The sequence below is a fragment of the Salvelinus alpinus genome, chromosome 21 (assembly GCF_045679555.1).
Source record: "Salvelinus alpinus chromosome 21, SLU_Salpinus.1, whole genome shotgun sequence".
NCBI lineage: Eukaryota > Metazoa > Chordata > Actinopteri > Salmoniformes > Salmonidae > Salvelinus > Salvelinus alpinus.
The window spans coordinates 24,752,073-24,773,572 of NC_092106.1; the positions used below are offsets into that span (position 1 = coordinate 24,752,073).

Below are 21,500 nucleotides of genomic sequence, written 5' to 3' on the forward strand. Positions count from 1 at the left end.
TTTGAAGGCATAGTCCACTGTCCCTCTCCTGTATAAAAAATACGTGTCTCGTCATGTTCCTAGTGTGCCTTTAATAAAAGTACCACTTATTTACTTACGCACGCACTGTGTGCCTGTATAACACTGTGCGTAAAATGTTCTCCTTGTTAACCGGCTCTTCAGGTGCGCCTTCTTTAACTGCAAATGTACCCTCCCTGCTGTACATGCTCTCACCTAGCGCCTAGGAGGACTGGCTGGCGCCTCTGCTCCTTTAAGGCAATGAGGAATTAAAGTGGCTGCAGAGGCAGGGGATAGGGTTATGAGGCAGCGAGGGTTACCGCATGGACCAACGCGATTTAAAGGGCAGTGGGAAGATGCGCGTGCTTGCCTCTTGCTGGACGGAGAGAGGTGGTGAAGATGGTCTGACTTCAGCTCATCCGGATTGGGTTTTCATTCTTATTGAACTGACCATTTACTCTTTATTTTAAGTTATTTTATTTGTCACATTTTGTTTCCCAACCTGCTTCTATTTTTCAGGTTTCGATTTAAGATGCGTTTTTTGGATTCCACGTTGTTATTGTTTAGGTGTTCCCGTTTTAACACCCAGACATTTTTTTGAGGACCTATGGTTGCCCGCGTGCCACTACCCTGACTCAGCATCACACCTGGACTGCAGGCGAGCACTGTAGCCCCCTCGAGCATCCCTTTGAAGAGGAGGGGAAGTAGCAAGGCACCGAGGACCAGAGTAGAGCTGCGCAGAGTCGGATCACAGCTTTAACCAAGACAATCAGAGATACACATACTATATCCTCCAAGCGTAAAGAGTGGTCGGAAAGGGGAGAGGAAGAGTAGGCTACGAGAGTACCAGGGAGGGAGTTATAGAGAAACAAGGAGGAGACGGTGAAGACATTTAGATCAGCAGAGAGTTGGACTGGTTACTACAAGCTAGTAGCAAATGTTTAACATTACACCTGCCACAGAACATAATTATAGGAAAGCAGTGGCCAAAGAGTGCGGAGGAAGACGAGAAAGCATAGCTTTGGGAGATTTGAACGGAGCGGGGCATGTGGATATTTGCAGTTATCTTTTTCCAGAGCATCTTAAATGGTAAGTTTAATTTTCACATTTGAATGGTAGTTATGTCAGTAATTCAGTGAGTAAAGCAAAGTAGATTAGGGGGTTGGAGGTCACCTGTGTTACACATGATAACATTGTATGGTTGCCAACAGTGCTAGGTAGAGAGGAACGGGAGAGAAATGTGCTTTAATCTGTTTTATCTATAATTGGTAAATAAATAATATCATTGGTTAGTATTTGATAGAATCACATATATTATGTTTTTAGGCAGTTAGGGGATTTCTTATGATGCCTTCATTCTTCAATTGCGTATTTCATTGCTTGCTGAGGAAATAAATTGATGTTGCCTTGCCTTGTTCAAGAGAGGTTTGATAAAGTAGACGTGACCTTAAGGTTTAAACCTTAATTGTTGTCACTTACATTTGCTTACATCGAATGTAATCCATATTTTCACGTCTGGATGTATATACCGGTAGGCTATGATTTCAGTCCGAAGTAGCATGGGCCTCAATAATGAGTGACGTATTTTATATACTGGACATTTGGTTTAACCCCCTTCCCCTCCCCCATCCAATGTATTTATTTAGAGTAGTATATTTTAAAATTCAATGTAGGGTATTCAGAATCGAAAGGATATTCGAGACATATAAAAGCTGATAATGTAGCCTATCATTTTATGTGAATTAAATTCATTCATTAAAGTCCATCCTTAGAGATGTTTGGTATTAGATTAAAATAGTACATTGATTTTGAATACATGCATGCAAGTTTTCATTAAACAGTGCAATGCATTTCTAGCCGTTGCACAGAGGTGTAGACAAATGAAGACATGTAAAGGAACAATAATGGGGTATCACTGAAAGAGAAAAAATGTAAGCCACCAGGACCTGATAATGTTGAAAAATGGCTTACCAGAAAAGGGACCCCTGTAGACACTGCAAACACATGTTTTATTTTTTATTGAGATTACTGCTGGTAAATAGATTTGAAAGAGCTTGCAGGCCATATATCATGTAAAATAAATAAAAAACAATGATATTATAGAATATTACACACAGAATTATTCTGTCTCATTTCATGTGATCAATTCATATTGATTTGCAATCTCCAAAGATTGAAAAAGACCAAGAGATGATAGAAAGACAATTTCTCAATGCATTCAGTTAAAAGGTTTGTGTGTATATATTTGTGCAGTGTGTGTGTGCTTTCATAAATCTGTGAATTTGCAATGTGAAGCTGATCGGGGAGAAGAGTAAATTGCTACAATTTATTACTTACACAGGATCAAATAAACCATTATTTATTGGATATAATCTCTTCCCCAGGAAGGGAGTTATGACAAGGCTGGGTGTGTACGGAAAGAGGTAGAAAATATATCTTCTTACAAAATGTAAAAGCTAACAAGATGGGGTGTTGCAGATATTGTCAGTTAACAGGGTAGAACCTCTGGTTGTGGTTATGTCGTAGAGGGTCGCTGAATTTACCGCATCAGGCAAAAAGGGGGCATTGGAGGTTTGGGATTAACCCATTGTAGCACGTTCAACTTGTCACATCTGCGTTGGTATAAAATGAACACAACCCACTTGGCAAGAAAATCAATGGTTAATTTCTAGTTCCTTGTTTCACTCCACTCCCCCTCCCTCCCCCAAAAATCCCCAAACTTAAATGATACATATTTGACTATCATCCCTTTTTCCTTGTAATGCAATTCTCAGTCAGCTGCTTATTGACATCCATGTTAGGCTATTCCATCTCTACTCCACATAAAATGTTATCTCCCTCACTCACACTGGCTTCTGTGGAAACTCATAAAAGAACAATAAGCATTCGTTGTTAATCATTATAATTGTGCTGTGACATTAGATCAACTGTCTGGCCAGCCTGGATCCATATATAGTCTCAGAAGCCTTCATATTGGTAACCTAATATAAGAATAGAATAGACGGTACATGCAAAAATGTATATTGTATTATTTGGGAATGGCTTCACCCATTTGGGAATGGCTTCACCCTTCTGTGTTGTTCTATTGTCCTGCATGTTATGCCTTTGTGGACAATGGGCATAGAATGCAGTTGAAGCTGTGATCATGCTTTATTTCGCTGCACTGTATTTCATTATGTTTTCTATGTTTTGGTTTTCTGAAGATGGTGATTATCATGATAATGATGAGGTCTGTATTGACTGAGCTGAGCTGACGATGGCAGAATGAAAGACCTTGTAGTTACACAGAGAAATTAGATTCTAGAAAATGTTTACTTTTTAGAGTTAGGTTTATCTATAGATCCTATTAAATTACTGTTCTAAATACTCAATTTGTATTCTAATTCCTAATTCTATAGGTCTATCACATGCTCACTGGCCTTTCTCTATGGAAACCTTCATTATGGGTGTCAGGAAAGTGTGAGTTTGGCTAAATAAGGCTATACTGAGCGGTGACCTGGAAGTGCTTGATAAGGGCCCAGCCACTTCCTGAGACCTTATTGTGCATATTCTGGCATAATGATAATTGAGGAAATTATACATGAAATGCACAATACAAGATACAGCTAAAATATCTAATTTTTGAGGAAACTGGGTCAGTAGATTCGTTTTCTCTGTTGTAATTAGCCCCAGAATACAAAATACTACAGGTATGATATTTTTAAGCATTCTTATAATTTTAATTCTGACCTATTGTGCTCTCATTAACTCCATGTATCCATATTTTCCTAAGATATTATGATTTTATTTTGAACCATTAAAGCATTTATAAAACATGAATTAATAATATGTAAATTAAAATATGTATTTATTTTGTGTACTGTGGGTTACCTTTGATCATTTATATTCAAATTTAATTGTAATTAAGAGATACAGTAGGATATAGCTATCTTTAGATGGCTAAGGAAACATGTTTATTTTTGCTCTCTGAAAGATGCCTGAAAGCAAAACCAATCCAAGCTCCAATTCTGTTTGTAAAAATTATGAGGCGAGGCAGCTCACACAGGGCCCTTATTCATGGTGTGTACGTTTGTCTTAATATTGTTTTGAACATTAGTTTTAGGACTGATGCCCGACTGAGCGTTCTACTCAATGCATTGTCAATAAGTGCTGATAAAGATTTAATCAAAAGTGCATTACAGTGGCTTGCAAATACAATGAAATGTCAAAAGGAGGCAAATAATTAATAGGAAAACCCTTTGTCAGATTGACTTTAGATGTTAGCTAGCTAGCTAAGATTGGGGAGAGACCACCGGATTTTAGCTAGCTAACGTTAGCATTGCTAGCTATTTTTGACAAACTTTGCTAGCTAATGACAACATTGCCACCTATCGAAAGTACATTTTACAACATGTACTGTATATCATGGCAAAGTTGTTTCCTACTAAATATGTGCAAATTAACATTTACACTAAGGTCAATAGGTTACGCACACTTCTCATGTACACATTTCTATCTCAATCAACGTGCCCGTCTTTCTCGTTGTCGAGAGATGACTCTCTATATATAAACTAAACAAACATTTTAACACAACCATTTCAACATTTTTACTGTGTTATAGTTCATATAAGGAAATCAATCAATTTAAATAAATAAATTGGGCCCTAATCTATGGATTTCACGACTGGGCAGGGGTGCAGCCATGGGTGGGCCTGGGAGGGCATAGGCCCACCCACTTGGCAGCCAAGCCCACCCACTGGGGAGCCAGGCCCAGCCAATCAGAATTAGTTTATCCCCACAAAAGGGATTTATTACAGATAAAAAATACTTCTCAGCAACCCCCCCTCCCTGCCAACATCACTTAGTCTGCCAAGTTAGCATGACAACACATTAGGAACCTGAGAAGGAAAATGCAATGGAGACTGGGGGCAGCTTGATTTGACTAAACTTGGCAGAGAGGAGGAACCTGTGTTTCAGTGGAGTTAATCTACTGGGGGCAATTAAGGCAGCGCACTGATTACAGATCCATCTGTTCCTGTATAGTGAGGTGCTCCTCTTGTAAGACGTATTCCTTTGAATCCTTCATATCTATTTAAAGATCTTTAAGACTTACCGTCTTTTGGTAGCAGTGGCCTCATGCAGGCAATTGAGGAGGACTTAGTGGACTAGATCTAAATCTAAATCAGTATTATTTGTTTAAACCTGTTTCCAGTTAGGGAACAGAGTCGTTCCATTTGATTTCAATCACTTTTTGAACGCACCCCTTTTGATTTTAACGAAACTTTCTATACATATTTGCCCATGGTAGAAGTGGTCAGAAAGCAACTGTTTTGGACCTGAATGACAGAACATTTAGTAGATAGATGTGTTCAAAGTTGAACTGTTTTTCATACCCACCCTACCATGAGACATCCATGTCTTCGTCACTGGAAAAGATAAACGATTGGGTTTTATATAATTTAAAAGCTTACAAACAGGGTTATCAAACTATTAAAACATTTCTTGAAATAAATGTTATCAGCCAAAACATGACACTCACCGTCAAGAGTATGCTGTGTCTAAACCGATGGCGGGTACAACACAAACAGCTCAGATTATGTAAAATAGTCTAAGCTACAAAATATGTGAAAATGTAAAAAATCTGAGTTTACAATATTTTTGATCATTAACGTTAAAGGTAAAAAAAAAAAGTAGATTTCTATTTAAAAAACACAAAAAAACTATAAATTAGATTTTTTTTAACAACCCTGTTTGTAAGCTTTTAAATTATGGCAAACTCAACCGTTTATCTTTTCCATTGATTAAGACATGGATGTCTCATGGTAGGATGGGGTATGCAAAAAATGTTAACTTTGAGCACATCTAACTCCTAAATGTTTTGTCATTCAGGTCCACAAAGTTACTTTCTGGCCTTCGTCAACTAGGTATCCGAGCAGCACATGTGACCTAGCTATGAAAACGTGTATAGTAAGGCAATAAAATATATAGTCTCACTGTGTGTTATTGTTATAATGTATTTTTTTGCATTTTACCCCCTTTTATGATTTCATGATTTCATGATATCCAATTACGATCTTGTCTCATCGCTCCAACTCCCCAACGGGCTCGGAGAGGCGAAGGTCGAGTCATGTGTCCTCCGAAACATGATCCGCCAAAACGCGCTTCTTAACACCCGCCCGCTGAAGCCGAAAGCCAGCCGTACCAATGTGTCGGAGGAAACACCATTCAATTGACGACCGAAGTCAGTCTGCAGGTGCTTGGCCCACCACAAGGAGTCACTAGAGCGCGATAAGCCAAGTAAAGCCCCCCCGGCCAAACTCTCCCCTAACCCGAACGAGGCTGGGTTCAGTTGTACGCCGCGCTATGTTACTCCCGATCGCAGCCGGTTGTGACACAGCCTGGGAATGAACCCGGGTCTGTAGTGATGCCTCAATCACTGCGATGCAGTGCCTTAGGCCGCTGCACCACTCGGGAGGCCCTCAATGTATGTATTGATAGATACAGTACCTATCTGAGAAGTAAATGTGAGTTCAGTTCAAACATGATTTCATCACTTGTTTAAGGTCAATTATTCCCTAGAGTAGTTCCCCTTTGAGAGGGTGTTTTCTTGTGGGAAAGTATGTGGGGTAGCGTTGTTGTTGTCATTTCTGAGGAACGGTTGCCAATGGTAATGTCTGATAATGGAGACCCTGATGTGTAATAATGGATCTCCCAGTTCACACATACTGACTGCATAATGAAGATGCCTAGTAAAGATGTTCAGCAGCCGTTTTGCAGTCTAATTAGTAATGGGGCATGGGAGACTCACAGGGGTGGTGGTATGTTTCACTGAATGTAAAATCTAATTACAAATCAGACTGTGTATCCTTAAGGATTCTGCTGAATCAGAACAATATAATTGCATTATCACCATGTAAATGGCTTTCACATTAAAATGTTAACTATACCGTTTAGCATCGACGGGGGGGAAAAAACTCACACAGATTTATATGTTTGATCAACCATGTAGAGAGGGGGTGCATCTGGCAAAGACATGTCATGTTATTTTATGTTGTGTTATTTTATGTCGTGTTATTTTATTTCATGTTATTTTAAAAGGCTGAGCACCTAGAAAAGTGGCTAAAGCTGTTTTTAGAGAACACCCACATCATAAATACATGCACTAACACTCTACCTATGTCTAATGCACATACTGTATGTTGGATTAGGACTACTGTGTGTATGTGTGTGTGTGTGTGTGTGTGTGTGTGTGTGTGTGTGTGTGTGTGTGTGTGTGTGTGTGTGTGTGTGTGTGTGTGTGTGTGTGTGTGTGTGTGTGTGTGTGTGTGTGTGTGTGTGTGTGTGTGTGTGTGTTTGTGTATAGAGCCCAAGTATGATGTAATGTAACTCATAAGAACGCAGTGAACAGGACAGATGTTGTAAGTGTGGTTGATGTGGCTAATGAAATCAAATTGTATTTGTCACATACTTTGTAAACAACAGGTGTAGATTAACAGTGAAGTGCTTACTTATGGGCCCTTCCCAACAAGGCAGAAAGAAAAAAAAGAGAAATAATAGAAAAATAATAACACAAGGAATAAATACACAATGAGTTATGATAACTATTCACAAAGTCACAAAGTCACAAAGATCACATAGAATTTATGAGGGAAAGAATTAATTAGTCACTTAATCTGGTACCTAAATGCCCATGCTTTGAACTACACACCCATGTGAATTAACTTCATTGATCCCTATATGCCCAGTGCACGTGTTTTCTCTGGCATGGATGGATCACCTTGGTGACTCTCTCACGGTTTGTCCCTGGATCCCTTTGAGCTTGGTATTTTCCTCACATTTCATCTGCTTCTGTTTGTCTTATTGACTGCCACTCTTTTACCTCCTTCTAGTGTTTCATCTCTTGTACTGTCTCCTATGTCCTTATCACAGCTAAACTTCTCAATCAGTCATTCTGTGAATGCACCAAGTTATGTTTCCTGAGGTATTTTACAATTAGAGTCTTCAGAGGCCTTTTATGCATAGTACCAATAGTAAAGTAGGCTGAGGGGTAACAGAGGCAGGACAGAGGCAGGGGTGGATAGACAGTAAAGGAAAGACAAATTAGTCCAGCTTGGTTTCTCGACACTGCTTTATTTTTAAACCTGGCACAGACGGTAAGACCAATTTAGTGCCTGCTATTATTAGCTGTCCATTTTAAAAGTGCTGTCATTTGCTGGTTTGAGGAAAGATGTGTGTGTGTAGGTGTGTGAATGTGCCTGCTGGACCCAGAGGAGTCAGATTGATGCTTTTGCATCCTATGATCATTGTCACGGTTGTCGTAAGAACGGGACCAAGGCTCAGCGGATGTTGAGTTCCACATATTTATTGCAGAGTGAAACTTAAAGAAAAAACAATAAATCAAATAAACTAACAACTAAACTTGACTACGTGGTGCACATGCACAAACACAAAACAATATCCCACAAACACAGGTGGGAAAAATAGCTACTTAAATATGATCCCCAAATAGAGACAACGATTATCAGCTGCCTCTAATTGGGAATCATACAAAACACCAACATAGAAAATATAAACTAGAACACAACATAGAAATTATTAACTAGGATACCCCCTAGTCACGCCCTGACCTACTACACCATAGAGAAACAAGGGCTCTCTATGGTCAGGGCGTGACAATCATTCTGGTGTGAGAGACTGCATGCCTTTGTGCTTATTTCTGTATGCCATATGCTCAACTATGAATATTTCTGCTAACCCTAGAGTAACCTTTCATATTAATGTGTGCTGCTGAAAAAGACCAAAGTGGTTTAAGGATCAAAGGCTAGGATCACTGTTATGGTTTCACTTTCCTCTACCTTGGTATGTTACATAGTGGAGGGTTTTCTACACTATAAGGTGCAAATACTGTTTGTGTTCACAATATGCTAACTTCATATCTGTTCTCAGAATACAGAGAAAGAGACACAAACCACAGTGTATGAATGAGCCTGCATTCCAATGAATTTGGATCAGTTACCAATTTGATGTTTTGATATGCTCAGTTGCACCTCTAAAAAGAGGTGGTTCCAATTTAAAGAATCTGTGTCCCCAGGAATCAGTAACTTTGTGACTGCTGGTAAATGTCTCATTAGTGTTGCTAGCCTGAGCTTTATTATGTGTTGCTTTCCCTCTCTCTATCAGCCTTTCCCCAGAAGTGATTATGCTAATTGCTGTTTGATCAGATGATTACATTATAATTCGATTAATCCGGAGTACTAAATGCTCTGAATACATTTGCGTCTGCTTGGCTGGCTGGCTTTACAGAGCTAACGTCCCCTGTCACACAGCGAACACACAGGAGAAAGAGACAACCCTAGAACATGTATTTTTTGGAGGGATGGTGTGTAGTGAGGAAGGGGGATAATAAAGCAAACAGGGGATTGACGGAGAAGAGAGGAGGAGGCAGGTTGGCTGGGGGATTCTTCAGGGAACACATGCTGTGCTCCTTAGTGTTAAATAAACATGTTTGCTTTACGGTTTGGATGTCATAAATGTTTAATATAATACATCTATAACGATTGTTAAATATGTCGTGAGTATTTAAGTGAGTGTGGCACATAGCATATTTAAAGGGCCATGGTTATGGGGCAGCTAATAAGATGACAGGAGCCAGCTGTTGTGACATTAGCACTGACACACTTCACAACGCCAGCTGTTCATGACTGACTTCTGTTTAACAACAGTGTAATGTGGATCAATGGAAATAACAACAAGATGTGATCACTTCTGTTGGTTTCTCAGCTGGTGTTACATCACTGTCTAACAATAAATGGGGCATTTGCAACAGATTTTACATTGGCTACATGATTTATGATCACCATGGCATTTTAAATTGATTTTGTTGACCTTTTCACCTGTTCGCCTATTTTAGTTTTCTCTATAATTTCACCTCCACACTGTAGTATGTCTACGTTTTCCATCACTCTGGAAGATGCTGTTCCCATAGCGAGCATGCAGGTTGGCAGTGATGAGTATATGCAGGACAACATCATTGATGCCCTGCACCTGTGGTCAGTTCATCATTAATTCTGCAGAAGAGTAATCAGTCTCCTTCCAGTGTTTGTCTACATAGACAGTCATCCATCCACCATCTAAAGAACCCTCAAACTACGCTATCAACAGTATGTAATATACTCAATTATTCTAACTCTGTGTGAGGAAGCTAAGCAGGGTTGTCTGTCAAAATACCGTTGACCCCATGTCCTCTTGACCTGGGGTGTGTTCAGTTCGGTTTACCGCTGCGTTTTTTAACAGCCTTTGCGGTATGTTTGATCCCGTTTGGTGGCTGTGGCAAGGTGTGGCCTGATCAATATGGGTGTGACCATTAGAAATCGCAAAACTCGTGCAGCACACCGTACACAATCGCCCTCTGGGCCACCATAATCATGCTGTCTTTAACTGGTTGTTCAGTACAGTAGCATTTCCTGTACAAAGGAATCCGACAAAGGATATAAGTGTCACGCCGTCGAAATGAGTAGACCAAGGCGCAGCGTGCATAGAGTTCCACATGTTTTATTCCGATGAAACTCACAAACAAAAATAACAAAGTGCAACGAAACGTGAAGCTATGTAGTGCTCGCTGGCAACTAGACATAGACAAGATCCCACCATCTAAGGTGGGAAAAAGGGCTGCCTAAGTATGATCCCCAATCAGAGACAACCATAAACAGCTGCCTCTGATTGGGAACCATACTAGGCCAACGAAGAAATAGAAACATAGATTTACCCACCCAAGTCACACCCTGACCTAACCAAATAGAGAATAAAAAAGGCTTTCTAAGGTCAGGGCGTGACAGTACCCCCCCCCCCCCCCCCCCCCCCCAAAGGTGCGGACTCCGGCCGCAAACCTGAATCTATAGGGGAGGGTCCGGGTGGGCATTTCATCTCGGTGGAGGCTCCGGTGCGGGACGCAGACCCCGCTCCGCTTGAGGCTCCCCCCACTTCGGTGGCGCCTCTGGTGCGGGGATCGTCGCCGGGGACTCCGGACCGTAGATCATCGTCGCGGACTCCGGACTGGGAACTGTCTCTGGAAGCTCCGGACTGGGGACCGTCGCTGGAGGCTCCGGACTGGGGACCGTCGCTGGAGGCTCCGGACTGGGGACCGTCGCTGGAGGCCGAGTGCGTGGAACTGGCACAGGACACACCGGGCTGGAGAGACGCACTGGAGGCCGGGTGCGTGGAGCTGGCACAATGCGTCCTGGCTGGATACCCACTTTAGCTCGGTAAGTGTGGAGAGCTGGCACAGGACGCACTGGGCTGTGAAGGCGCACTGGAGGCATAGTGCGTAGAGCCGGTGCAGGATATACTGGGCCGTGGACGCGGACTGGAGGTCTGGAGCGTAGAGCTGGCACAACGCGCCCTGGCTGAATACCCCCTGTAGCATGGCAAGTGCAGGGAGCTGGCACAGGCCGCACTGGGTTGTGCTGGCGAACTGGGGATACCGTGCGTAGCGCTGGCGCAGGATATCCTGGGCCGAAGAGATGCACTGGAGACCTGGACCGCTGAGCCGGCACAATCCGTCCTGGACAGATGCTCACCTTAGCACGGCAAGTACGGAAAGCAGGCACATAACGCACCGGGCTAAGGGTGCGCACTGGAGGCACGGTGCGCAGAACCGGAAAACATGGTATCTGAACCGTGACCAACTCCTCATCGTAATTACAGGGAGATGGTTCTTGTTCCCACCTTTGCTCCGCTCGCCACCCCGTGTGCCCCCTCCCCAAAAATTTGGAGGCTGCCTCTCGGGCTTCCGTCGTTTCCTTGATTCCTGGTCTCGTCGCCGTTCTTCTCTCGCTGCCTCCGCCTGCTTCCATGGCAGGGTCTTGTCCCCTGCCATTACCTCCTCCCAGGTCCAGGATGTCCTCCACTCCTGGGCACACTGCTTGGTCACTTGGTGGTGGGATCTTCTGTCACGGACGTTGAAATGAGTAGACCAAGGCGCAGCGTGCATAGAGTTCCACATGTTTTATTCCGATGAAACTCACAAACAAAAATAACAAAGTGCAACGAAACGTGAAGCTATGTATTGCTCGCTGGCAACTAGACATAGACAAGATCCCACCATCTAAGGTGGGAAAAAGGGCTGCCTAAGTATGATCCCCAATCAGAGACAACCATAAACAGCTGCCTCTGATTGGGAACCATACTAGGCCAACGAAGAAATAGAAACATAGATTTGCCCACCCAAGTCACACCCTGACCTAACCAAATAGAGAATAAAAAAGGCTCTCTAATGTCAGGGCATGACAATAAGAAGGATTCAGCATACTATACTCAAAAGGTTCACTGTTCTTTCTTTATTCATACAGTCCAGTGTGACTATGCCCTCCTCATCTAAAAGGTTGCCACCCAGTGTTGGTCTACTATATCATTAAATGAAGATGGTCTAACATCTTGGCATTATCTCTGTAGGTTTAAGCAGTGGTTAAGTTTAGTCGATACGCATTGACTCCCCCATGCTACTCACTCTGACGCTCACAGGATTTGTCAAGGGGATTAGCTTCAGCTTGCCATAAATACACCATGTTGTTTTAATTTATGTTAATTTGTTTGTGGAAAGTCGACCCAATATGAAAATGCTGCACTACCAATTTCTTGAGAAATAAAGAAACCTTAGTATTCCCTTATCAGTGTGGCTTGCAGTTTGAATCAGCCTTGAAAAGTATGGGCACTGAGGAGGACAATCATTGAGTCATTTTAAGAATTTGGTATTCTCATGAGAATACAATTGATTGAATATGCAAATAGTTTGCTCGGTTAATGCCTCAAAGAAACTCTTTCTCCACACTTTAATGTTCGTATTGCACCACAAAATAGTATTATTTTTACCCTGGTATTTTTATTCAGCTGTAGTAGCAGCAGAGGGAGTTGCTATAGTTTGGTATACAGTATACTGTAATCCCCCATCAGATTCTCTCCCTCCCGTTGGTTCATCAGCAGCATGATTTAGACATCAACGTCTGGAGCGCTGACATTCTCCCTACTGAGATATGCTGCTGCTGCCTCCTTCTCTATTAATGAGACATCCACTCTCACCCATTTAACACATGAAAATAAAAGTAGATCTAGAGAGGTCCACCGTGGGGCTCCGCTTTACCATATCCTACTCCTCTGACATCAGACGATGGATCTGTCTTTGCATATCACCAGTGAGCAGAGCAGAGCAGAGCAGACAGCGGCCCCTTTCTTCTGTCATGTCCTGGTTAATATTCATGAAAGCAAATTGGGAGACTGTCATTTAGCAAGTTCCTGTACAAGCCCTGTGTGTAGCCCCTGGGCAGAAAGAGGAGAATGCTTACTCACATTGGATAACCCCCCTCATTGCCCCCTACCTCTTTCCTTTTCTTCCCCGTCTCCTGTCTCTGCTCCTGATCCCAGGCCACCCCCCAGGCACAGCACAGAGAGCTGCTTTAATTACCCAGCGTTCCTGGTTGACAGAGCCTGTCACAGTGCAGCAGCTGCCCGCCCCACCTCACCCTGCCCCGTGTGCCCATGCCCTGCTCTGCCCCGTATGCCCATGCCAACTGAGAGCCCGACGACGGGCCACTGGCTCACCATACGTTACATGGGTGCCCTATAAAATACTTGGACCCAACTGATTAGTCCACCATCCAACTCTCTCTGGATCTCCCTATTTTTTTATCTCTTTTTCTGCTCTCTATGTCTGTCAGATGAGCTCATGATAAAATGATGGGCAAAATGTGTAATAGCATTAATGGATGATTTCAATTTAAACAGTAAACATCCAAGCAAATGCAGTACATAAACTGTACATGTGGCTGTATTCATTAGAGGGAGGCAGTAAGGAGTTAAAGCATGCATACATGTTGTTAGTGTTTGTTCCATCAGCATCGATTGCACGTTGAATTAAATGAAGCGCCTCCATAGTCCTGAAAGCCCTCTGTGATGGCTGATTACACCTGCCTGTCAGCTGATGAATTCTACTGCCTTTGATTGATCAGCTTAACTCAACAAATTTGAATATTCATATTTATATTCATAATCATATTCATGACAACTGTGTTGTGTAAACATTGGTTTTTCACACTGCACCTATATGTTAATATGGGAGCTTGTTTTGTGCGCAGATAATAATCATGCTAAGCATTACATCCAAAAATCACAACAAGGCAGTTGCATAATGGCAGTGTGATTGAGAGTTATTTTCATATTAAAATGAGAGAGGAGCCATCTGGTGCTATGGAATGTTGATGTTAATTGACGTAATTTCAATACTGAAGTAAAAGGATAATAGATTGCAAATTGTTGTTTGGCGGATGCCAGGAGAACACTACCTGCCCGAATGCATAGTGCCAACTGTTACGTTTGGTGGAGGAGGAATATAAGTCTGGGGCTGTTTTCATGGTTTGGGCTAGGCCCTTTAGTTCCAGTGAAGGGAAATCTTAACGCTACAGCATACAATGACATTCTAGACGATTCTGTGCTTCCAACTTTGTGGCAACAGTGTGGGGAAGGCCCTTTCCTGTTTTAGCATGACAATGCCCCTGTGCACAAAGCGAGGTCCATACAGAAATGGTTTGTCGAGATCGGTGTGGAAGAACTTCACTGGCCTGCACAGAGCCCTGACCTCAACCACATTGAACACCTTTGGGATGAATTGGAACGCTGACTGCGAGCTAGGCCTAATCGCCCAACATCAGTGCCCGACCTCACTAATGCTCTTGTGACTGAATGGAAGCAAGTCCCTGCAGCAATGTTCCAACATTTAGTGGAAAGCCTTCCCAGAAGAGTGGAGGCTGTTATAGCAGCAAAGGGGGGACCAACTCCACTTTAATGCCCATGATTTTGTCATGAGATGTTCGACGAGCAGGTGTCCAAATATTTTTGGTCATATATGTGGTCCTCACGCAAAGCATCATGTGCCTCTGGCATAAACATTTTCCTTGTTTGTTTTCATGGTTAGATTCCCATCTCTGGGCTCTCCAACATCTACAACATTTGCTAATCTCAGAAAATAGAAATCTGTTTGGGGATATGTTTTGGATTTATATTCCCAAATAGAATTCTCCCCCCTTCTCAATGAAAAAAGACGGTGGCGATGAAGTGGCCTTGTCTTTTTTCTTCTCCCTCCAGCTTTGCTGATAGAAAAAAAGCTTGGATAATTATGGATGCATATATAACATTATTGAACAGTGTCACTTCTTTAGACTTTATGGTTCAGCTCATGAAAAATTATGGCAATTACACATTTCCTCTGTGGTTATTTAGTAAGTGGTTAGGTTTGAGAGGAGTTGTTCGGGCATGAGAAGCATGACGCTTTGTGGGGCTTCTGAGGAGGTTGTACCTGGGTTGAACTCATGTAGACCTGTTTGGTAAGGAATGGGTGTAGCAGTGCAGTGACATGATACTCAGTATGATTAGATCCACAAGGACCTTTGACTTCTCTGCAGTTGGTCTTATCAAACCAATCTTTGTTATGACTACACTGTGCTAAATTGAGTTTCTTTTATGAGTTTTAAGTCTTATTAGTCGTATGTACAGGATACACATGGTATACATCATCCAACTAAATGCTTACTTGCAGGTTCCTTCTCAACAATGCAACAACAATAAGAAATAATAAAATATAAGAATACCATCATAAAGTTAATGGCTCAGTAGGATAGATTAAATATGTACTCCCAGTGTAAAAGGTATTCAAGTCAAAATTAAGAGATGGCTTTTTGTTTGGGAATTGTATTCATCAGTGTTTTTTCTGTTTGAAATGACTGGAAAGGACTTCTTGTGCCACTAGTTTTAGAAATGTAATGTGTGCTGCATCTGTGTTCTTTCTCAGTCACTGGCTCTGATTGCTCTTGATAAACCACCAAATATCTGTAACACAGAAATGTTTCAGTGACAGAGAATTTTAGAAAGGCGTCAAATATTATATTCAACATATCTTACTTTTTAATCAATGCAATAGGGATTGTAATGTTTCTAAAATATGAACAACATCACCAATTATTGATTAATTATTTAAGACACCTACCTATACCTATACATTCTCCTACCGATTCTCTTCTCTGTATACATCAATGATGTCGCTCTTGCTGCTGGTGATTCTCTGATCCATCTCTACGCAGACGACACTATTCTGTATACTTCTGGCCCTTCTTTTGACACTGTGTTAACAACCCTCCAGGCGAGCTTCAATGCCATACAACTCTCCTTCCGTGGCCTCCATTTGCTCTTAAATACAAGTAAAACTAAATGCATGCTCTTCAACCGATCGCTGCCTGCACCTGCCCGCCTGTTCAACATCACTACGCTGGACGGCTCTGACTTAGAATATGTGGACAACTACAAATACCTAGGTGTCTGGTTAGACTGTAAACTCTCCTTCCAGACTCACATCAAACATCTCCAATCCAAAGTTAAATCTAGAATTGGCTTCCTATTCCGCAACAAAGCATCCTTCACTCATGCTGCCAAACATACCCTTGTAAAACTGACCATCCTACCAATCCTCGACTTCGGTGATGTCATTTACAAAATAGCCTCCAATACCCTACTCAATAAATTGGATGCAGTCTATCACAGTGCCATCCGTTTTGTCACCAAAGCCCCATATACTACCCACCACTGCGACCTGTACACTCTCGTTGGCTGGCCCTCGCTTCATACTCGTCGCCAAACCCACTGGCTCCAGGTCATCTACAAGACCCTGCTAGGTAAAGTCCCCCCTTATCTCAGCTCGCTGGTCACCATAGCAGCACCTACCTGTAGCACGCGCTCCAGCAGGTATATCTCTCTGGTCACCCCCAAAACCAATTCTTCCTTTGGCCGCCTCTCCTTCCAGTTCTCTGCTGCCAATGACTGGAACGAACTACAAAAATCTCTGAAACTGGAAACACTTATCTCCCTCACTAGCTTTAAGCACCAGCTGTCAGAGCAGCTCATAGATTACTGCACCTGTACATTGCCCATCTATAATTTAGCCCAAACAACTACCTCTTTACCTACTGTATTTATTTATTTATTTTGCTCCTTTGCACCCCATTATTTCTATCTCTACTTTTTCTATCTCTACTATCTCTACTCTACTTTTTTTTTTTCTTGCTATATTGTATTTACTTCGCCACCATGGCCTTTTTATATTTTTATTTATTTATATATATATTTTGTTTGCCTTCACCTCCCTTATCTCACCTCACTTGCTCATATTGTATATAGACTTATTTTTCACTGTATTATTGACTGTATGTTTGTTTTACTCCATGTGTAACTATGTGTTGTTGTATGTGTCGAACTGCTTTGCTTTATCTTGGCCAGGTCGCAATTGTAAATGAGAACGTGTTCTCAATTTGCCTACCTGGTTAAATAAAGGTGAAATAAAATAAATACACTCCCTTGAAAAAAGACTCTGGGTCTCAATGGTTAAATAAAGGTTAAATAAAAATAAATAAATACACGTTGATGATTTCAAAGAGGATTTTTCATTAATATTAGCACACCTACAGGTTGAGGCTGTATTATCAATAGGCCACAAATAAGGGTTCTATGTTTAGCCCCAGCTGAAAAGGAATTAATTACAATTTGATAGGATTTTGATGTATTATTTTACAATTGAGTCTTTAACGCAGCTACAGACCCATACAGAGCAATACGATTTTCACTCCATTTTAAAATATTTAAACAGCCACAATCTTGATAGAACTGCTTTTTTTCTCAATCAATGTTATTTATTTATTATTGGGCAAATCATGATGGGCTTCAATGGATAAGCCTAGGTCATTCATAGACACAATTCAAACCTTCCTGTAGCTACAGTATGTTGCTGATGCTAGTAGAGAGAGAGAGAGAGAGAGAGAGAGAGAGAGAGAGAGAGAGAGAGAGAGAGAGAGAGAGAGAGAGAGAGAGAGAGAGAGAGAGAGAGAGAGAGAGAGAGAGAGAGAGAGAGAGAGAGAGAGAGAGAGAGAGAGAGAGAGGCCTTCTGTTGGAAGTCATGGGCGTAATGCAGCTAGACTCAGGATACCCTTAAGTGTCTGTGAAATCATATGTGTGGGTGTGCATCATGAGTCACCCCTATCGTCTGTCCTATGTGTGTATGGCTGCCATTGACAGATTGATCAGTCTGAGGAGGCTAATGCTCAGCAAGCGCCTCCATCACCCATTAAGGAATGATCTCAGTCACAGCCAGGGACTCTCAGGCCGACTCTTTGCCATAGACAACACTGTCCGACTGACTCATAGTGTCCCCTAAGAAATATAATTATGGATGAGCCACTGGTTATACAGGAGTGTGTTTTCTTTCACGCCTACTACAGTAAATGGGTTCAACTGATAAGTCAGAGTGGTTACCATTGAAGCCAACTTACCTCTGGACTGAACAGAAACTCTCACATCAGAAACAGCTGAGTAGAGCAATATGGACGTTTGTTGTTGTTGTTGTAATTATTCGTTTTTATTTTGTATTTGTGTGTGCGTGTGTGCATGGATGGTTGTGTGTATCTCTTTGCGGGCCAGAGCCGCTGGAGCATAGAGAGGGTGGAAACCACTGCGATTTGAAACCTTGTTAGAAATGTATGAAGTGCTAAAATGTTTTATCCCCAGGGAGGCCTAGCTAGCTGTCACTGGTAAGCCATTTACTGCTAGGCACGGACTCTGACACCAGACAAAGATTCAGAGGTAGGCTAGGCAGCAGGCAGGCACAGGATCATGCTCAGCCAGGAGTAGTTATACACAGAGTGTACAAAACATTCAGAACACCTTCCTAATATTGAGTTGCACCAATATTTTCCCTCAGAACAGCTTGAATTCGTTGAGGCATGGACTCTACAAGGTGTCGAAAGCGTTCCACAGGGATGCTGTCCCATGTTGACTCCAATGCTTCCCACAGTTGTGTCAAGTTGGCTGGATGTGTTTTGGGGGGTGGACCATTCTTGAAACACATGGGAAACTGTTGAGTGTGAAAAACCCAGCATCCCTGGCACAAACTACCATACAATATTTAGGCACTTAAATCTTGGCATTTATTATTATTATTATTATTATTATTTTGTATTACCCATTCACCCTTTGAATGGTACACATACACAATTCATGGCTCAATTGTCTCAAGGCTTAAAAATACTTATTTAACCTGTCTCCTCCCCTTCATCTACGTTGATTGACGTGGATTTAACAAGTGACATCAATATGTCATGGAAAGAGCAGGTGTTCATAATGTTTTGTACACCTAGTTTATACACCACTCAGTAATCAACCACCTAGAAATTAGCACTGAGCCACCTGATGCTAATTGGTCCCACTTCGTGTTTCCCTCCCTTCCAAGGGAGCCACGTAACGACACATACTTTTACATCATGAACACTCTTTCCCCCTTGTTGCTCCCCTGCTCAACCAAAGCAGCATACATGTTCAATGTTGTCTATGAGCAAGGCCTGTTATTTTACTTTTATGTAATGAATGTGATTTAAGCGGTATCAAGGATTAGATGATGACTAAAAAGGTCCATATTAAATACACTGTAAACATCAGGTCCATAACAAAAGCATGTATTGGTTTCATCATGGCAAAGTAAATAACTACTGTCCTGATGTATTTACAAGTAAACATACATATTATACCAGTCAAAACTTTGGAAACACCTACTCATTCGAGGGTTTTTATTTATTCTTACTATTTTCTACATTGTGGAATAATAGTGAAGACATCCAAACTATGAAATAACACATATGGAATCATGTAGTAACCAAACAAGTGTTAAACAAATCAAAATGTATTTTATATTCTTCAAAGTAGCCACCCTTTGCCTTGATGACAGCTTTGCACACTCTTGGCATTCTCTCAACCAGCTTCATGAGGTAGCCACCTGGAATGCATTTCAATTAGCAGGTGTGCCTTGTTAAAAGTTCCTTTGCGGAATTTATTTTCTTATTAATGCATTTGAGCCAACCAGTTGTGTTTTGACAAGGTAGGGGTGGTATACAGAAGATATCCCTATTTGGTAAAAGACCAAGTCCATATTATGGCAAGAACAGCTCAAATAAGCAAAGAAAAATGACAGTCGATCATTAATATAAGACATGAAGGTCAGTGAATCCGGAAAATTTGAAGAACTTTGAATGTTTCTTCAAGTTGCAGTCGCAAACACCATCATGCGCTATGATGAAACTGGCTCTCTTGAGGACCGCCACAGGAAAGGAAGACCGGGAGTTACCTCTGCTGCAGAGCACAAGTTCAGTAGAGTTAACTGCACCTCAGATTGCAGCCCAAATAAATGCTTCACAGAGTTCAAGTAACAGACACATCTCAACATCAACTGTTCAGAGGAGACTGCGTGAATCAAGTCTTCATGGTTGAATTACTGCAAAGAAACACTATAAAAGGACACTAATAAGAAGAAGAGACTTGCTTGGGCCAAGAAACACGAGCAATGGACACTGCCCGGCACCCTCCATAGCAACCCGCCAAAGCCCCCACCATTTCTCCTTCACCCAAATCCAGATAGCTGATGTTCTGAAAGAGCTGCAAAATCTGGACCCCTACAAATCAGCCGGGCTAGACAATCTGGACCCTCTCTTTCTAAAATGATCTGCCAAAATTGTTGCAACCCCTATTACTAGCCTGTTCAACCTCTCTTTCGTATTGTCTGAGATCCCCAAAGATTGGAAAGCTTCCGCGGTGTCACGGTTTTCTAAAGTAGAACCCAGAAGCAGACCAGGACAAGGAGAGTAGGACGAAGGTGAGTATTTATTTACAAGTTTAAACGTAGAGGTAGAAAGATCCAGGTGGCGGAGCGGGCAGCGGAGGTGAGTTGATGGGAGTGAATAGGCAGATCCAAGGGAGTAACAGAAGCCACCGACGACCAGGCAGGGATGGGGTGAGTGTTCCGGGTGAATGACTGTAGACAGAACAAACGGAGGTAAGTTCAAGGCAAGCAAGACGTACAAAACAACAAAACAAACTCTATCAAACTGGAGGCTGATACGCTGGCACAACATACTGTTCATGGCTAACGATCCGGCAGGGAATGGATGTCAGGTCAGAGCTTATGAAGTGGAGGGGTGATTTTCAGGACCAGGTGTGCAGATAGCTGATGGGATACAGGTGCGGGTAATCAGAGATCTCCCAACTAGCTACGTCGCCCGGCAACCAGACAGGGTGCGTTCCAGGACACCGGAAAAACACTCCAGGACAGAACACAGGCAAAAACAGACTCAGGAAGCGGGATTCGTGACAGTACCCCCCCTCCGACGAACGCCACCGGGCGGACTACCCGGAGCGCCAGGGTGGAGGCGGTAGAAGTCACGAAGCAGGTCAGCATCAAGGATCTGACGCCGAGGAATCCAACTCCTCTCCTCTGGGCCATATCCTTCCCAATCCACGAGATACTGGAACCCTCGACCCCGCCGTCTGGAGTCCATGATGCGGCGCACCGTGTAGGCAGGACCACCTCCGATCATCCGAGGAGGAGGGGGCAACAGAGGACTGAGGAGAACCGGCTTGAGGCAGGAGACATGAAAGGTGGGGTGTACTCT

The 21,500-nt window shown here is 42.3% G+C and overlaps 1 protein-coding gene and 1 long non-coding RNA gene across 2 annotated transcripts in view; one reads left to right on the forward strand and one right to left on the reverse strand.

Moving 5' to 3' along the window:
* Nucleotides 1-223: 223 nt before the first annotated feature.
* Nucleotides 224-21,500, forward strand: part of LOC139548594 (cell adhesion molecule DSCAM-like) — a 149,107-nt gene continuing 127,830 nt past the window's right edge. Inside the window, exon 1 of the mRNA XM_071358378.1 lies at nucleotides 224-1,086. Within this exon, the coding sequence (XP_071214479.1) occupies nucleotides 1,044-1,086 (43 nt within the window). The 5' untranslated portion in view covers nucleotides 224-1,043. The remainder of the gene's footprint in view (nucleotides 1,087-21,500) is intronic.
* On the reverse strand, nucleotides 20,695-21,075 carry LOC139548627 (uncharacterized). The gene is made up of 2 exons (XR_011669734.1): nucleotides 20,966-21,075; nucleotides 20,695-20,863 (listed from the first exon to the last, which is right to left on the reverse strand). It is a non-coding gene; the product is annotated as an uncharacterized lncRNA (long non-coding RNA).